The 19,151-nt window shown below is 39.3% G+C and overlaps 1 protein-coding gene across 19 annotated transcripts in view; it reads left to right on the top strand.

The window, feature by feature from the left end:
- The window catches only part of FTCDNL1 (formiminotransferase cyclodeaminase N-terminal like), a 95,881-nt gene that overhangs the window by 44,865 nt on the left and 31,865 nt on the right, over nucleotides 1–19,151 (top strand). For 5 of the 19 annotated variants that reach the window (XM_060410165.1, XM_042244039.2, XM_060410181.1 and 2 more), the window contains exons 3-6: nucleotides 6,089–6,275; nucleotides 10,451–10,577; nucleotides 13,254–13,349; nucleotides 15,037–15,189. In XM_060410165.1, coding sequence (XP_060266148.1) covers nucleotides 6,243–6,275; nucleotides 10,451–10,577; nucleotides 13,254–13,349; nucleotides 15,037–15,189 — 409 coding nt within the window. In that variant the 5' untranslated portion in view covers nucleotides 6,089–6,242. Of the gene's footprint in view, nucleotides 1–6,088; nucleotides 6,276–8,300; nucleotides 8,670–10,450; nucleotides 10,578–13,253; nucleotides 13,350–15,036; nucleotides 15,190–19,151 lie in introns of those variants that run through there. The other 14 variants (XM_060410172.1, XM_060410167.1, XM_060410170.1 and 11 more) reach the window with 9 other exon arrangements.

The raw sequence follows: 19,151 nt of genomic DNA, 5'->3' as shown, positions 1-19,151 counted from the left end.
AATCTCTGCCTTTGACTTGAATTGCCACCTCCAGTCATCATTCCATCTACTCCCGCTGTTCCTAACCAAGGGCACTTTAACCTTTGGCAAAGACTAGAGGCATTTTTGATTGTCACAACCTGAGGGGTTTGCTGCTGCTGGCATCTAGTGGAGAGAGGTCAAGGATGCTGCTAGACACTCTACAATGCACAGAACAACCTCCACAACAAAGAATTATCCTCCCCTAAATATTGATAGTGAAGGTGAAGTCACTCAGTCGTGTCCTACTCTTTGCGATCCCATGAACTGTAGCCTACCAGGCTCCTCCATCCATGGGATTCTCCAGGCAAGAGTATTGGAGTGGGTTGCCATTTCCTTCTCCAGGGGATCTTCCGGACCCAGGGATCGAACCCAGGTCTCTTGTATTGGAGGCAGACGCTTTAACCTCTGAGCCACCAGGGAAGCCCTGTGCTAAGATTAAAAAAATGACCTATTTGTTCACTCCTTTGTTGGTTTGTCAGTTCATTCATCAAATAGTTCATATATATGTTTATGCATAAATGGATAAATCAGTCCATTAATTCACTCTTCAACAAATTCTTACAAAGTGTCTACAATTCAAGACTGCACTAAACTCTAGGGGTTAAAAAGACAAAAATTACCTTATTCCTGTTGAGTCTAACAGAAGAAGAGAGACACTTATGAAATAATATAACAATAATATATGATAAATATTTCAGTGGTAAGATGTTCTGAGAACACAGAAGAGTATGATGAATTTTGGAGAAGATGGCAGAATTCAGCAAGGCATCCTAGAGGTTGGAGATTGTTTACTAAGTGGGGAGAGGGTGGTCATAGAATAAAATTTTGAACAAAGCACAAGCAAAGCTAAAGACATACAGTAGTTCAAAGTGTGTTTTGGTGAATAGTATACTGTTGTGCTATGAGATTAGAGGAGGATTAGGAAAAGGAAAGGAGAAAATCCGTTAAAAGTATATAGATGGGACCCCACTGAGAAGGGTCTTGTATTCTATCTTCCAAACACCGAATTTTTAAAATAGAAGACTGATACTAGACATGGGCTTCTTTGGTGCCTCAGACAGTAAAGAATCTGCCTGCAATGCAGGAGACCTCGGTTAAATCCCTGAATTAGGAAGTTCTCCTAGTGAAGAGAATGGCTACCCACTCCAATATTCTAGCCTGGAGAATTCCATGGACAGAAGAACCTACCGTGGACTACAGTCCATGAGGTCGCAAAGAGTCAGACATGACTGAGCAACTAACACACACACACACACACACACACACACACTAGACATATGGCAATAACTTAACTTTTTAAGGTCTGGGTTTCACATCCTTAAAGTGTTTGATGAGATATATTTCAGGTTTATTTTTGGCTTTAACACTGTTTTATAAAGTCAATCCATTAGATATATTAAATGCCATATATTCTTTGATTTATATTACAACCATCAAAGTCAGTATCTGTAAAGAAAATACTACTTTTCATCTATAAAATTTGTATTATTATAGATATTTTAACTTCATTATAATGAACAAAGTATAATATATTCCTATTAATGTATTTGGTGTTTAAGGCTGGACATATTTGAGAAGATCAAGTTATCTTGCAGAATATGCAGTCTTCTGATTCGTTTATTCCTATATCAGTAACTACTGTCGGTTGACCCAGGATAAATTTTTCAAACATCTTTTCTGCACACAGTCTTCTCTATTTGTACTTTTATCAATGTTTTAAACAATCTAATTAGATTGGAATAGTTAACATATGCTTTATACTTTGACTAGTTACTTCAAAAATGTTTTAGGGAAATGAAACATTGGGGTCTTTTAAAAATGCTTTTCATTGAAGTATATAGTTGATTTGCAATGTTGTATTAGTTTCAGGTGTATAGCAAAGTGATTCAGTTTTATATATGATATATATAAAAGAATATTTACATTCTTTTTCAGATTTCTTTCCCATATAGGTAATTACAAAATATTGAGTATAGTTCCCCATGCTATACTGTAGACCCCTGTTGTTTATCTATTTTATATATAGTAGTATGTATATGTTCCTCTCAAATTTCTAATTTCTCTCTTCTTCCCACCTTTCCCCTTTGGTAACCATAAGTTTGTTTTCTATGTCTGTGAGTCTGTTTCTGTTCTGTAAATAAGTTTATTTGTATCAATTTTTTTAGATTCCACATAGAATGATATCATATGATATTCGCCTTTCTCTGTCTGACTTACTTCAATTAGTATGATAATCTCTAGGTCCATTCATGTTGGCATAAAAAACACTGGGCTCTTTTCTATGTCTTACATTAATAAGTGAAGAAAACTCAAAGATTAAGAATTATTTGAATTTCACTTGAGTAAATTAGTAGTAAATTAGTAGTAAATTAGAATAAATATCCATGATCTTGATTTACAAAATGTATTTTCATTATATATTTTTCACTTATTATTTTAACATTTGTAATTTAAATTCACCTTTAAAATATGAGTAGCTGAAACTGCTGCTACAGACCAGTTCTGTTGTCATTCAGAATATAAGCCTATCGATCAAATGGCATAACATGAAAGAAAAAAAATTGAAAGGGGGTTTTCAGAAAAGAAAAATGGGCTCCATATATAAATAAAATACAGAAATCTCCTATAAGGAACACTGCCATTCTTTTGCCCCAAATAGGGAAATGAAAATACTGATGTCAAAAGTGACAGAGGCACCAAGAAGGGCTGGGTGGTATCACAGTCTCCTGAACCCATTAGTGATACAGTATCTAAACCACTTTCATCCTTGCCTGTTGTCTGACTCTTAACTGTCTACTCTATTTGATTGTATCTTTTTGAGTCTTTTTTTTCTTCTTCCCCCGTATCTTTATCCTTCTGGTTTCTGTACCACATTTCCACAAGTATTAATTAAAACCCTTGATGGATCATTTCAGATTTGAATATCCATTTGTATTTATTTTCCTCCATAGAAAAATACTATTAAAACCAATCCAATAATTTTAAAAAGTAGTGTGGACTTTCTACAGTGCTTGTGTTTTGAGGCAGTATCATGGGTTCGATTCAATGTAGAAGGTTAATATTAAAAAGATGAGAACTTTGTATGATGTTACAAAAAGGGTTTCAAATCCCAGAAAAGTAGTTGAACTAGTCAGTTGTTTTCAAAGCCACCTTAGAGTTCAGAGGGCCCATGGAAGCAGCAGTTAGGGGGTTAAAATGCAGGACTGCAGGGACACCCTCACTGCATAGCCTAACCCTACCTTATCACAAACTGTGCTTCCAACCCTACTGCCTATTTGTTCCAGGTCCAACATTGTTTAAACAAACATTACAAGAATTTCTAAGGTCCCTTCTGACCTTAGATTCTATGAGTTTTTATTTTCAAATCTTTTTTAAAAACACAGAACTTCAAGTAAGATTTCAATAATAATTGAGAGGCATAAGTAGGATAAAGAAAATATTAAAAATAACTACCAAAAAATTTTAACTTTTCCACTTCTTCCTCTGAAATTAGACATTTTCTATTTAAATGTAATGAAAAGGCATGATTTTAAAAAGTTAAATCCTTTCAAACACTGAACCAGACAGTAAAAGACAAACAAATCAGCAGTACAAATCCAGAAGGTTCAAAATCCCTTGAACCTTCAGTATGAATTCCCTGCAGAGACAGACCTTGCAGATCTGCCTAAGAACAGGAGAACTGGTTCTGTCCTTTTCAGAGCAAGGGATGGCTCTGAACACAAGTGGGAATTAGGGCCTGCAGACGTCACAGGATGCTTCTGCTCAGGGTCTCAGATTCCTGTGCATGCGAGAGGTTATCCTGTTGTTGTCAATAAGAGCTGGCATTCACTTGCATGTACCTAGGACATTAAACAACAATAACACAAAAGTGCCTACAAGTGCACAGAGCATGACTGAACACTACTGGACTGTCTGTCACAAGACGTGTCATTTTTCTTAATAAAGTTGGCAGTGATCACCTACTAGTTGGATTTCTTAAGTAGATACCGAGTAAACCTCATAATGCACCAAAAATTCATGTTTTTTGAGGAAATGTTTCTAAACATTCTCAGCATTTTTGTGGATAAAATAAGATACATTTTATGAATTAATATAGACAAATTTTCAGCAAAAACTCAAAGTCAGTTTAGGGATTGCTCTTCCTATGCAGTATAAACAATAGGTTGTTTTTTGTTTTTTGTTTTTTTAAACAAAACAACAGCTTTGGGAGACACTTCTTTCCATTTGACACCTAGGCTGCATAATGAAGGAATGGATAAAGAAATGACCATGTGGAAGCAGGAAAGGAAAGGAATTAATTAAAGGATGAATAGATCATAGACTTACTTTTTTTTGGCTAGTTACAGGAGATATTCCAGCTATGAAGGAATAGAATGCATAACAAGGGATTCCAGCTTAAGCTAATACCTATGCTTACATTGTACTCTACCGGTCTTTCATGATAAAGAGATCAGTCAACTAAAGAGGAAGAATCCAGTCCATGTTGTGTAAAGGGAAAGATGTTTCCTAAATATTAATAAAGATGAAAACTTGCTAATTCTGGCAATTTCTGTTTTTCTTCCCCCCCTTCATTAAGACAAAAATGGCCAGAGATCCATTTCCCATAATTAAAGGTAAAAATGTAAGGCCAATGGAATTATTTCTCTTGCTTATTGTAACTTCTTTCCGGATATCAAGCTCCTTTTCTTTGTTTAAAATAAATGAATAGCACAGTTTCCCCATGCTAAATAAGGCAGCACTGAAGCCTATTTGCTATTTAGAAAATGACTAATAGAACACATTTTTCATAATATCACATAATTCAAATAATTTAATCCAAACAAGTAAATCCGCTTCTGCACTTAACTTGTCCCAGAGTGACAACTAAAGTCGCTCTTTTTTAATTCTTCATTTGTCAAACCACATTTATATGAAAGAAGAAACAAAATTCTTCTCAAGTTCCCAGAGGAGGGAAGAAGGCAGTATGAAATCTGACATAGTGCAAAAATATGGTGAAAGTGTAATCTTAGAAAAATTGCACAAGGAATTAGACTTCTTTTCTCCTCTTTTTTTTTTCTACACTGTTTGGGGATACCAACTCCAAGAATCGAACTGTGCTCCCTGCTGTGGAAGCTCAGAGTTGTAACCACTGGACTGTCTATCTTTCCAAGAGAAAATTTCTACTCCTATTTCCCTGAACACAGATAGATGCTAGAATATGAAAAGAGAAAATGATTCATTGTATTAATTAAAATGTTCTTTAAAACATTATTTCAAAATTCCACAGCACAGTAAGAAGCTTTCTGATTATCATATTCTGAAATGCATCAGGTAAGTAGGTAGTGAAATGGATTGTTAGTAGTGTTGGTTCTTTTGCTTGTCCTAATAAGGATTTGTCTTCAAATTGGCCAAGTCTCCTATACATGAAACTTTTGTGTGTGTGTTATGTGAGTTGCTCAGTCGTGTCTGACCCCCTGCGACCCCTTGGACTATAGCCCGTCAGGCTTCTCTGTCCATGGAATTCTCCAGGCAAGAATAATGAAACTCTTGAACAAACTATAAATTATATGTATCTGCTGGCCTGGAAATTTCTACCCTTGATAGTTTTGGTTTTGTTGCCCATTTCAGGGGCCGAAGAGAGGATGTAGGTAAGGCAGAGTGGCGTAGTTTGTTCTCAACCCTACAATCAGAAATGGGCTGACACGAAGGGGAATACAACCACAGGGTGAGGTGAGTGTGACTGAGCCGACAAGTACAAAACAGACTCCTGATGTTACTTAAAATTTTGATATTTTGCTCAGCACTGATTTATTGTTTTGTATTGGCTTCTTAAAGTATTGCATTACTGAAGTTTTTGGCACCACTTGTATTTTGTGCCTGAGCTGAATGGCTCCCTCACTCACCCTAGTCCCAGCCCCACTCAAGCAGCACTGGGCTCTGGATTCAAGTGGATCTGAGGAGCCCTGCCTGAACGCAGCCTCCCCCTTTGACCCGCCTCAACTCTGATGGGCCAAGAACAAGAACTGTTTTCGCTCTGCTTGCAAAAATGAAAATGAAGAATATAGAAAAGTGTCCTTTTGTCTCACAGGGAAGCTATGGGAGTGTTCGGAAGCAGCTGTCTTTGATGGAAGTGACCCTGGGACTTTGAGCTGTTCTCTCTTTCCAGTACTTACTTGTTTCTGGACAGAATCCACGATGAGCAAAACAACTAATGCCCAGAATGTGGATTTACAGCAGGAGAAATGAGGAATCAAAGTAACACATTCACCCAAAAAGTATGAAAATGTCCCTCCGAAGCATGCTAAGTTAAACAAAAATGAGATGTTTAATAATATGTAATTGTAAATGTGACATACACTTTTTTAAAACAGGGCAGAATTATATGTGAATAACACCAAGGGTACTTTTCCATTCCTGAAGACAGCAAAAGACTTTCAATCTCAATGCTAAACTTCTCATTAGCCTTGCCGTTATCCGTCTCCTTGTCTTTTTCAAAAAGATGTGCTCTCAGTCCTCAGGCAGGGGCAGAGGCTGCCCCCCTTCTAAAAGAACCCTGGGCCCTGCTTTCTCTCCATTGTGTTTGACATGACTAGAGTGGAGAAAAGGATAAAGTTTACTAAGTAACTCCTCTGTTGATGCTTTGAGAGGCCTTATCTTACTTGATGCCCCAGGAGTCCTGGAAGCAAGAGTGATTCTCACAAAGAGGATTAGGAGATATGGCGAGGAAGATTTAGTCCAGCTATAATCACGAAGCCCCTGTCTTCTCTGGAGGGATATGAGAAGACTAGGTGTAATGTTACTACTCTGTCTTTTGTTTTAGCAAGTTATCTCATGGGATTGTTGGAAAGGTGAAAAATAAGGGCTTCACTTCTATTGTCCACCATGGAAAGAAACTTTGGATACTTAGGTACTTTTTTGAAACTGGAAGTTAAAGCTATGGGCAATAAGAATTTCTGGAAAGAAGAGAAAGGTAGGGATGTTGATCTGGTTACAGAGCTCTCAAAATTATCTGCTGACATTAGATAACAGATATTAACATGCATATAAATCTATTTTATACATTTTTTATGCAGATTCAATAGGAAAAAAACCCTCAAATATCTATTTAATTCCTTAGGGTCCCAAAGCACTTTGAGGATTTAAACTGATAAACCAACCTCAAAGGGACTGATTCTTGCAACTAAAATACAGACACCTCTGGGGTGAAATGTGGCAACAGTTTGACAGGCATAGCAGTAGCTTAGGCCAGAAAGGATTTATCCAATTAAAATTATGGGATGAATTTTGGCTGGCAGAATGTAATTACCAGCCTTGGAAAGGATCCAGGATCCTGAGGTTAACACCCCTCCTCTTGCCAACAACCCTCCTACCTGCCAACACTCTGAGATGGAGAAGGCTGGATCTGACACAATCGCACATAATACTGTTGTGACATCTAAGTACAATGATGATGATGTGAGAAGCATCATGAACCTGATTTTTTTTAACACTCATTATGTTACTTATTTTTATGCCACATTAGGCTAGAAACCAAATGTCCACATAAATGTTAATTTCCTCAAATCTGTGTTTAAAAAGTATAATTAGAAAATAAAAAATAGATTTAAAAATTAATGTATTCCGCCCAAGTAGTTATTTAGTGATTATTTCACTTCAGGAACAAAATTGGATCAAAATGGTGACATTTAATCCTTGTTACATTAAAAAGAAAAAAAAGCAGGTCCTGATTTTTTTATTTTTATTTTTTGGAAGAGAAATGTATTCTCAAGGTTCACTGGCCTAGAAAAAAGGGTAATGCTTAATGCCTGGTTCCTACTCGTTGTAATTTTGACTAAATGGATATATGCTTTTGTCTTGGTCCAGATCATATTGACAGTCGCTCGCGTACAGTGTTTCTCAGGAGGGAATTTATCAAAGGGGTGTGTGCGTGCCGGGCCGGGGCGGGAGGGGGTGGGGGTGGGGCGGGAATATGTGTTTCTGCGTAAATAGAGAAAAGAGCCCCCTGCTGGTGTACGATCAATAAGTAATGACCTCATCATTAGATTCTAATTCCCTTTTAAAAAGTCATTCATTTACAAGAGAACCGTGGAGAGTTCCAAGTTAAAGCAGGCGGGGTGGGAAGGCACTTCTAGAAGAAGGGTTAAGCTCTCCCGGACGCAGCACGCGGTCGGGTCGGGTCGCGTAGAGTCAGGAAGGAAGCTCAGAGCCCAGCCAGCGGGCGGCGGGGCTGGAGCGCGCCGGGGAGGCGGGGCCGGCGGCGGAAGCGGCGCACTGGTCACGCGCGGCGACTGAGGCTCGGCGCCGTCCTACCCCGCCGCCCTCCGCGCGCGCAGGTGGCTTCCGCGCAAACCGCCGAGCGGCCGAGGTGGCTGCAAGCTCGAGGCGGGCCCCGGGTGGCGCCGCCGCCGGCCGCCCCTGGCTCCCGGCCCCGCCTCCCGCGGACGGTGATCCCCTTGCTGTTTTCCCCCGGGGGCCCACAGCGAGTCCCTCGGTTTTACCCCTCGGCCCACCCCCTCGTCTCACGTGGCTCTGGGCCACTCCACGCTAGAACCCGCGCGGAACCTCACAGGGAGTGCCAGTGGCGGCGCCTGCCCCACACTGCGCTGTGCCTCCTGGACGAGCCTCTGCGGCCCTAAAAGTGCTAACGGTGGTGCGTGCGCCGGACGCAGGTGATGTGGCAGAGCGTTGGGGACTGCTCTGCCCTGTACAGGTCCACTCAGTTCCTCCGAGGGAGGCAGGTTTTGGGTCTCTAGCCGGAAGTAATACCAAAGGTGATGGAAGGGGTGGGCGAATTACGATCATCCTCTCAAACCACAAGTGTTTGGGGTCTTGCTCGGGGTCAAATTCTTAGAGGAGGAGGAGGAAGAAGAGAATGACTTGCCCTTTCTACTAATAAGCCTGAGTGCTTGCCAAAAGCCTGATATTGCCACTAATTTCAGCTTTTGCAGTGAAGGTAGATTTTTCTAACACCATCTTTGTGTGATTTAGCTGTCCACAGGGAATCAAACTGTGGAATGAGAGGATGAAACTAATCCTTTCTTTTGCACTGTTAGGGGTTGCCATAAACACCATTTGTTAAAAAGCATAATTATGTTGGGAAAGTGCCTGATGAGACAATTAAGCTACATAAACACACTGAAAACAAATGAAAGCCAGAAGACGCCCACACCCCTTGTGTAAAGCAATTTTTTGTTTACATAAAAACGAAAGAGGTCTGAGCTGCTCTATTGCAAGTGTTATTAATGTCTACAGAATCCTAATGACCCTGTTTTTTCTGAAATTTCAATTGTGAGATGATGGTCACAATGTGAAAATTTGGAACTAACAGTGAAGCCCTGTTATCTCCTCTTCGGTTAAAATGATCAGGCCAACGAACAGCCCTAGTGAACAGAAGCCATTGGATTTATACACGGAGAACACTTAATTACACCGCAGCATGTTAGCTTTAACTTAGGAGCTTAATGTGTGTCTCAGAGTTGTACACCATTCTCTGCAGTATCCCTCACAGGGAGGACTTTACCTGTCACAAAATGTTCCACAGGAAACTTTACTGAACTAGTTCATGAGGGCCACGTTCACTTTTAGCTCTATTTAAAAGAGGTGGAAATACGATGACCTGATCTTTAAAAAGGGGAATTTTTTTGTTGTTGTTGCAATATTTAAACTTAAGTTCATAATATCATTTGAAGTTTGGAAAGATAACTAGTTGAAAATACCATTCTGGGGGTACTGAAGAAAGTCAAAGCAACCTCCAAAACTTGTATGATGATTACATTTTCAAAGAAATCAGTCACATTTTTGGCTGATTATTGAGTAACATATCGGAGTACTCCATGTCACCTTTCAGTTCAACATACAAAGTCCTGTGAAAGATTTTAAACTGGTTTAGGGACTATGGAGATCAAAGTACAAGAGGAACTTAGTCAAATAGTTGTCATTTAAAACCTCCAAGTGAATCTCCTTTATTTGTTCATCCATGGCATGGCTGGTGGAGGTACCCTTTCTGTCAGGATAGTTTTTGTAAGAATCAGCATATTAAGTAATCTCTTGTTTCTCTTTTCTGTATCTCCCCAATAATCTTATTTAGCAAAAGTATCATGCTTCTTCAAAAACAGGATTAAACTATAGAAGGCAGTATTTAAAAGAGAGTGACATAACTTTAATGAAAAAGTTTCCCATGACAGAATTCAGACTGAGTGCTTGATGGCTATTTTCTAGTGTGTTACTGTCTTCACATACTCACATGTGCATGACCTCATGTACATGGTTTTTTGGCTGAGTCAATGTGAGATATTATCCTTTAGGTGTTACCTATGAATGAAATAGTAAAGTATTCATGTTATGGCTACCTGGTTTCCAAACAGCTATGACTTTTTAAATGTTTAATGAGTGTGAAAATATGAATAAACTGTAGAAACCAAAATGAAGACTCGTTTTTCTCCTTTCCTAGAAGGAAATCACCATGTCTTCTTGCCGAGTGGGGCTCCGTTTGGCTGCCTGTTTATTAAACATTTCAGAAGCCAGAAAAAAGTACGTTGTTGAGAACATAGCAAAAGCTGCTCTTCTTGAAAGAAATGGTAGGAACAACAGGCAATAGATGTGAATATGTAGTGTTTTGATAATAAGAATAATTTTTTTTTATTCTGCTGACAGTGTCTGTAGAACACACTTCTGCTTTCTTCCTGAATTTTCTCCCTTGTTTTTGGGCTATCATAGCTTGGCTCCAGGATGCTGAGATAGATCACTTACTCAGATGTGCACATACACTCTTCCAAATGCCTGCATACCATCCACAAGCATATTCACATTGGGGAGTGTGTCTGAAATGCATGTTGTTCAGGATATTGACAGACTCCTGAAGAGGATATATTTACATACAGGTTTAATGTTTCCCTCATGGGCCATGTGTATGCTCATTAATAGAATGAGCATAATTCATTATGCTTTTTATTCAGCAGGTTAAATACAAAATAAACTTGTCGAATACCAAGTACTTTTCAAAAGAACTCCTGCCAGCAAAGCCCAGGCTGTCATTACAGCATTAATATTTCTACTCCATTTTCTCCAAATAAAGACTCTTAGGCGTTTAAGAGATGTGTGTAAGATCATTCAGCCATTCAGATTCAGAAGACTGAAACTCAAGTCTTCTTTACCCCCTGGGCCAATATTTACTATTAGAGATGCTACTCGTTCTCTTTTTTCTTAACCTTTGTTAAAATGTTCATGTGATGACATATAGTTCTAAATATTATTTGTTTTTACTTTCACACATACACAAAACACAGTGTATTTACAGGTTTACCATCACTTAAATACAAAAGCTTTGTTATTAAATCAACAGCTTTTTGGCAACAGGTGAGTATTAGGGTCATAGCCCTGAAGCATTTGAAACAGTCTATTTTAATTTCTGGTTGTCGTTTTTTATTTGGTTATTGCTTTTCATGAGAGAGAGGTGCTTTTCCTAGGCCTGTTTCTAACACTGAGCACATTCAAATTACCATCTAGCAACTTTGAAGGGCTAGGAATGTCTGTGAAAATTCCTGATAACTGCTGATAGGAAAACTCCTCTGGAGTCAGCATGCAGCTGTGCTTTTGCATTCTCTTTGTGGGAAGAGCCAGTTTGGGCCCCACATTGGTAGACAGTACATCTAATGGGATTGGGTGAATGTGCAGAGACACATTCTGTGATTAAGTGACTGGGCAGAGACATTTGTGGAAGTCACACACTGATGGACACCTGGGTCTCAACTCAGTTTTTATCAGCTTATTAGTGGCAGCAGCTCAAATGGAATTATAGCTATTATACTCTATTACAAATACCAAACAATTTACTTCTGCTGAGATTCATACTGACAGCTCCTCCTGCCAGAAGTAATTTTTTTTTCTATATGCATGCTTAAGAAATTGCAGGAGAGTGTTTCATTCTTTCAGCATTTGAATCAATTGAATCATATGAAACTGAGAATAAAAGCTTTTCAGAAGAAGATTTTGGATGAAAAAAATAAAATTATCTCTTTTCTTCTAAAAGCTAAAGTATGTTGAAAAAAAAAAAAACACATAAAAAGGAGGTTGTATGATCTCGTTCCTGCTCTGTCTTTCATAGTTTTTAAAATGCAGGGAAGGTAGCACTAGTTAAGAAAATGACCTGCTGTTTTACAGATAATTTAAAGGCATTTACTTTTAAGTGAGTGGAATCAAACTATATCACCTATATTTTTTCCAATTAAGCAATGTGAAAACATTTAAATGGTCTGAAAGGTCTTATGTAAAGAAAGCTGAGTTATAAATTTTAGACCTACACCAGGGTAGGTCTCTGTAGATGCTCATTTGGCTATGAGTGAGTGACATAAGTTTATCTTTTCACATTATTAAAATTAATAGCATAGGGCTGCTATAAGCTCTGTAGTTCCGTATGTAACTGATTTTCCCTCTCCTTGAAAAGATTAATTGTTAAGCTGCCAGGGGACAGGGCGACAAAGGTATAATGGCATAGTGAAAGGCTTAATTACCTCCTGAAAACTTTTGTCCTTCACTTTGAATTTGCTTTTGTAGGCACACGAGGAACTTTTAAGGAGCTTGAGCAAGGCTTGTAAACTTCAAAAATAACTACGGGGTTATGGGTGGCCACCATATAAGGGTATGGCAGCTTTCTCCTCCAGGTTACACGTTTCAGTGAGTCACACGTGGCTGAAGGCTGGAAGTTGTTAACATCTGAAGGCTGTTGGTGGCCTTTGAAAAGGAGATGCTGGAGTCAGAACAGTTTCTAATAGGCAGGTGCATGTATCCCAGGAACCTCTGCTCTGGGCACTAATTGGCCTATCCTAGTTTTTCCAGATGTTATTTTTTGATCTGGTTTGATCTCTGGGTTTGGAAGGAAAAATTGACAAGGCGCAGAAGATGAGATTGAAAGGGAACAGAATTTAGTGTGATACGATTTGGTAATAGAAGAGGCTATCGTCTTGGACTGAGTTAAGAGAACTTTGACAAATTCAGAAGCAAGTGCAAGAGAAGGTCTCTGATAGACACCAAAGCCTAGTATCTGAGCTGAGCCATCCGATTGTAAAGGAAGACAATGTAGGAAGTGGACATTACTGCCTGTGAATTTCCTGACTAGTCAGTGTCACTTCAGAGGTCACTCCTTCCCCCAAATTTTTCTGTTAAGCTAAATTTTGTTGTATCAAGAAAAATAAAGTATTAAGATTTCACCAGAGGAAAAAGATTCTTTCATTTATGTGTTGTTTTTTTTTTTATAGGACAGAGACATCCTGAAGTATCAGTGCTCAATATATTTTCTGATCCAGAGTACAATAGATCAGTCATTACAATAGCAGCTTCTATTGATGAGTTAGGTAAGATTTCAGTTTCTTTTTCTATATATGTCTTTTGGTGAAGGGTGGGCTTCCAGTAGACCCAAATGCTCCTTAATCATTGATTTCCTGTGTTAATCTGAATACTATTTGCCGTACATAAGAAGTCTACCTCAAAATTGCATTTCTTCGTTTTTCTGAACAGGTACATCTTTGAGATATGCATTTCCTACTTCCTCTTCACTAAAATCAATCTTGGGGTCCAGTATTTAATAACATTCTTTCCTTGAAGATGATCACATATTTTTTGTGGTTAAGAAAAATATCTTCAGATTTTAACCTGTGAAGTCGTAGTGTTGAATTTGATTTCACTGATAAGTTGACTTGAAATTAAACATGCTAAGCAGTTGTGTTTTGAGTCAGGAGCCTGGAATCTTGAGATGGTCCCTTGGGTGAAATGAAATGGGTTTCATGTGTCCTGCTGTAAGATTTAGTGGGACAGCTTGAATTTGAAGGATCATACTTGATTAAACAAAAATATGTATTATCTTTAGCATTGCTTGGTAAAGAATTTAAATTATTTTCAGATAAACTTGGTTTCAGCTAAGCAGATTGTCTTTTCTCAAAAGGTATGTTTGTTTGGAAAGCAAAGAGCTGATGGATGATTCTCAGCAAATGCAGGACCAGTTATGGTCATGCTGCTGCTAAGTCACTTCAGTTGTGTCCAACTCTGTGTGACCCCGCAGATGGCAGCCCACCAGGCTCCCCTGTCCCTGGGATTCTCCAGGCAAGAACACTGGAGTGGGTTGCCATTTCCTCCTCCAGTGCATGAAAGTGAAAAGTGAAAGTGAAGTCGCTCAGTCATGTTTGACTCTTAGCAACCCCATGGACTGCAGTGCACCAGGCTCCTCCATCCACGGGATTTTCCAGGCAAGAGTACTGGAGTGGGGTGCCATTGCCTTCTCCGAAAATGGTCGTACTGCACTGCTAATGAAAACTCAAGAGTAATAACACTCTGAGGTGTGTATATGTATTTAGATAGAATAATTAATGAACCTGGAGAAGCAACCCACTCCAACATTCATGCCAGGATAATTCCATGGACAGAAGAGCCTGGCAGGCTACAGTCCATGGCATTGCAAAGAGTTGGACAAGATTCAAACGACTTAATACACACACAAAATTTAATGAAAGTCTAGTTATAAGAGCAAAACTAAAATACTTATGGTATACTTTTAAATTGTATTTTTGTCTTTGTTGTTCAGTCACTAAGTCATGTCCAGCCTGTCTCTCACTATCTCCTGGAGTTTGCCCAAGTTCATGTTCATTGAATTGGTGATGCTACGCTATGTTTGTCTATTTTAATATAAATTCATAAAATATTCTGAAGATGACAAAGAATTTCATCAGATTAATTTGATAAGGTTGAAACAATTGAAAGTAACCAATTGTAAAAAAAAGATACAAAGTTTTTTAAGGCTAATAAATTTTGCTTTCTTCTTCCAGTTTGGGAAGTAAAGAGTTGGAAGAAATGTGAAACTTTATGACACTTCGGAGGCTGGGAGAGGGGAAATGTTGGATCTTACATTTTTCTTTATTTTGGATGGAAAAACAATCTTCTGTACATTTTATGAAAGGAAAACAAAAGGACAGTAATAATTACGGCTGCTTCTTTAAATGCAATTGAGAGTTTAATGATTTTATTTTATTTTAATTTTGCATTTTTAAGGCAATTCTGTTCTGGCTGCCTGCCTGGAAGCCTTCCAGTCTATCGATATGGAGATTCAGGAGGGGATCCATCCTTGCCTGGGAGCAGTGGACCTGATTCCCATTTACCCTCTTTCTGGTGTCGGAGTGGAAGAGTGTGGAGCTGTGGCCAGAAGTAAGAGAAAGTTTGGGGAAGTGTGTTATTCCTTAATGGAAACCATTTTTACAAATCAGAACAGCTTGTGACAATATAATCACTCCTCAGTTCCCTGGGAAAAATCGACCTTGAAAAATTGTGTCAACAATAAGCTTTCATGGGTTGCAGTGGCACACACGGTGTCTTTGTGACTCATCCTTCCACTTTCCATCCCACGACGCTGTGGAACACTCAATGCTGTGGGATGCAGCCAATCAATCACTGTGTCCCCTTACAAATCCACGATAGACCATGAGGAAACAACACTAGTTTTTAATGAGTTCCTTAGACTCTTCAGGGCAGAACGATGGTGTGTTTCGCCCATCTGTGTTCTATTTTCTTGAGCAGGGGTAATGATGAGGTTGAAAACCCACTTAAATGTTAACTCCTACCCCTTTTTCCTCTGATTTTTTTTTCTTCTCTTTTTTCCTTGTGTACAACTCTCTTTAAGATTTTCTTTAGAACTGAACTGTCACATGCTTGATTTCAGCCCCAGGGGTAAGTTTAATTTGGAAAATTTGAGCTATGTCACTTGAGGTGTTTTTGAATTAAGCAAATTGGGAGAAAAGAAAGACCTTTTGCCTGGACTGTCTCGCTGGTTAATTATGAGATTCAGAGGCCCATAAGCTTTGGGGGAAAGTCCGCTGTAGGATGATTGCAGACTTCTCTCTATGACCTCAGAAATCCTCTGCGGTGTTGCCTCATTTTTAGGTAACAGGGAGGTGTGTAACATTTGGGATGTCGATTTGGACTCTAGCTGAGCTACGTCAAGCCCTAGAAATAGGAAAGGAGGCCTGTTTCCAAAGGTGTACCTCACTGCTTGTGCTGCGTTTTTAACATGACCTGACAATCTGTGGATTATTTCTCTGGGGAAATCTCAGCCCAAAATTTGGTTTCCTTTTCCTCTAAGAGTTAAAACTCAGCATAGGGGAATATACATTTCACACGAAAATGAAGAGTTCAGAATTGTTCAGACCAGAATAATGGTTTTAATTGTCTTCAAAACAATTATGTTCAGTTATATTAAATCTCAAATTAGCTAGTACAAGAAGTTCTTCATTACATCAGGACTGGTCCACCCCAGATGCTCAGCCAGCATAGGAGACAGTTGACAACAGGAGGGTCTGGACAGAGTACGTCTCCCTTCCTTTGCCCTTTTACTTCATTGGCAGCTACTGTACCTCATGATTTAAACATGGACATTTCTAATTAAATGTGAGCTCAGCTGCATTCTTGAACTAATTTATAACATTCAATTTGAAATGTAATAGCTTCAATCTTCATCTGATTAAAAACAGTCATATACTGTACATGGTTACTATTTTGATGCTCCAACATGCAGTTTTTGTTCCTACATTCTCCTTCCTACACAGCTGTTCATCTAATATCATCCAGTTTTTTTAAGTTTTTAAAATTTTTTTGGTAACAGCATGCTCAGGCATTCTTATGAGGAAGAAGTGTTCATATTCTAGGATCTCACCGTTCTCAAAACAGAGACAGGATGTTTTCTACTAGGGTAACTGCTTCTCACGGAAACTACATTAAAATAATAATTTAACTAACTTTCTATGGGAAGAAGGGCAATGGAGAATATTCTAGTGATGTAGAATATAGTTAATATGTCTGTTCATGTATGCTTCATGTGCAGAAATCCTGAATAATATATTTCAAACGTTTTGATAACAGTTGGAAGCTTGCTTATTCCTTAAGGAAGGGGTTCTTAAAGTAGGGTCCAAAATTGGTGTTCAGGGAACTTATAAATAATGTTAGAGTCACTTGCAGTTTTTTATGATGTGCATTTGTGTATACATACATAGCTACACACACACATAATTTTGCATATAATTTTAGTTTAAGAACTTCTACCTCTCAGTTCAGTTCAGTTCAGTTGCTCAGTCGTGTCCGATGCTTTGTGAACCCACAAACTGCAGCACGCCTGGCCTCCCTGTCCATCACCAACTCCCGGAGTCCACCCAAAGCCATGTCCGTTGAGTCGGTGATGCCATCCAACCATTTCATCCTCCGTCGTCCCCTTCTCCTGCCCTCAATCTTTCCCAGCATCAGGGTCTTTTCAAATGAGACGGCTCTTCGCATCAGATGGCCAAAGTATTGCAGTTTCAGCTTCAACATCAGTCCTGCCAATGAACACCCAGGACTGATCTCCTTTAGGATGGACTGGTTGGATCTCCTTGCAGTCCAAGGGACTCTCAAGAGCCTTCTCCAACACCACAGTTCAAAAGCATCAATTATTCGGTGCTCAGCTTTCTTTATAGTCCATCTCTCACATCCATACATGACCACTGGAAAAACCATAGCCTTAATTAGACGGACCTTTGTTGGAAAAGTAATTTCTCTGCTTCTTAATATTCTGTCTAGGTTGGTTATAACTTTCCTTCCAGGAGTAAGCGTCTTTTAATTTCATGGCTGCAGTCACCATCTGCAGTGATTTTGGAGCCCCCCAAAATAAAGTCAGCTACTGTTTCCACTGTTTCCCCATCTATTTCCCATGAAGTGATGGGACCAGATGCCATGATCTTTGTTTTCTGAATGTTGAGCTTTAAGCCAACTTTTTCACTCTCCTCTTTCATTTTCATCAAGAGGCTCTTTAGTTCCTCTTCACTTTCTGCCATAAGGTTGGTGTCATCTGCATATCTGAGGTTATTGATATTTCTCCTGGCAATCTTGATTCCAGCTTGTGCTTCCTCTAGCCCAGAGTTTCTCATGATGTACTCTGCATATAAGTTAAACAAGCAGGGTGACAATATACAGCCTTGACGTACCCCTTTTCCTATTTGGAACCAGTCTCTTGTTCCATGTCCAGTTCTAACTGTTGCTTCCTGACCTGCATACAGATTTCTAAAGAGGCAGGTCAGGTGGTCTGATATTCACATCTCTTTCAGAATTTTCCACAGTTTATTATGATCCACTCAGTCAAAAGCTTTGGCATAGTCAATAAAGAAGAAATAGATGTTTTTCTGGAACTCTCTTGCTTTTTCCATGATCCAGCAGATGTTGGCAATTTGATCTCTTGTTCCTCTGCCTTTTCTAAATCCAGCTTGAACATCTGGAAGTTCACGGTTCACGTATTGCTGAAGCCTGGCTTGGAGAATTTTCAGCATTACTTTACTAGCATGTGAGATGAGTGCAATTGTGCGGTAGTTTGAGCATTCTTTGGCATTGCCTTTCTTTGGGATTGGAAGGAAAACTGACCTTTTCCAGTCCTATGGCCACTGCTGAGTTTTCCAAATGTGCTGGCATATTGAGTGTAGCACTTTCACAGCATCATCTTTCAGGATTTGAAACAGCTCAACTGGAATTCCATCATCTCCACTAGCTTTGTTCGTAGTGATGCTTTCTAAGGCCAACTTGACTTCACATTCCAGGATGTCTGGCTCTAGGTAAGTGATTATACTATCGTGATTATCTGGGTCATGAAGATCTTTTTTGTAAAGTTCTTCTGTGTATTCTTGCCACCTCTTCTTAATATTTTCTGCTTCTTTGAGATCCATAACATTTCTGTCCTTTATCGAGCCCATCTTTGCATGAAATGTTCCCTAGGCATCAGTTCAGTTCAGTTTAGTCGCTCAGTCATGTCCGACTCTTTGCAACCCCATGAATTGCAGCACGCCAGGCCTCCCTGTCCATCACCAACTCCCAGAGTTCACCCAAACTCATGTCTATCGAGTCAGTGATGCCATCCAGCCATCTCATCCTGTTGTCCCCTTCTCCTCCTGCCCCCAATCCCTCCCAGCATCAGGGTCTTTTCCAATGAGTCAGCTCTTCGAATGAGGTGGCCAAAGTATTGGAGTTTCAGCTTTAGCATCAGTCCATCCAAAGAACACCCAGGACTTATCTCCTTTAGAATGGGCTGGTTAGGTATTGTCTATTGACTTCTCACTGCAGACGATGAGAATTTAGCTTCCTTTCACGACATCCCTCAG

The sequence above is a fragment of the Ovis aries genome, chromosome 2 (genome assembly GCF_016772045.2).
Source record: "Ovis aries strain OAR_USU_Benz2616 breed Rambouillet chromosome 2, ARS-UI_Ramb_v3.0, whole genome shotgun sequence".
Classification (NCBI taxonomy): Eukaryota; Metazoa; Chordata; class Mammalia; order Artiodactyla; family Bovidae; genus Ovis; species Ovis aries.
This window is presented reverse-complemented; position numbering and strand designations above follow the sequence as displayed.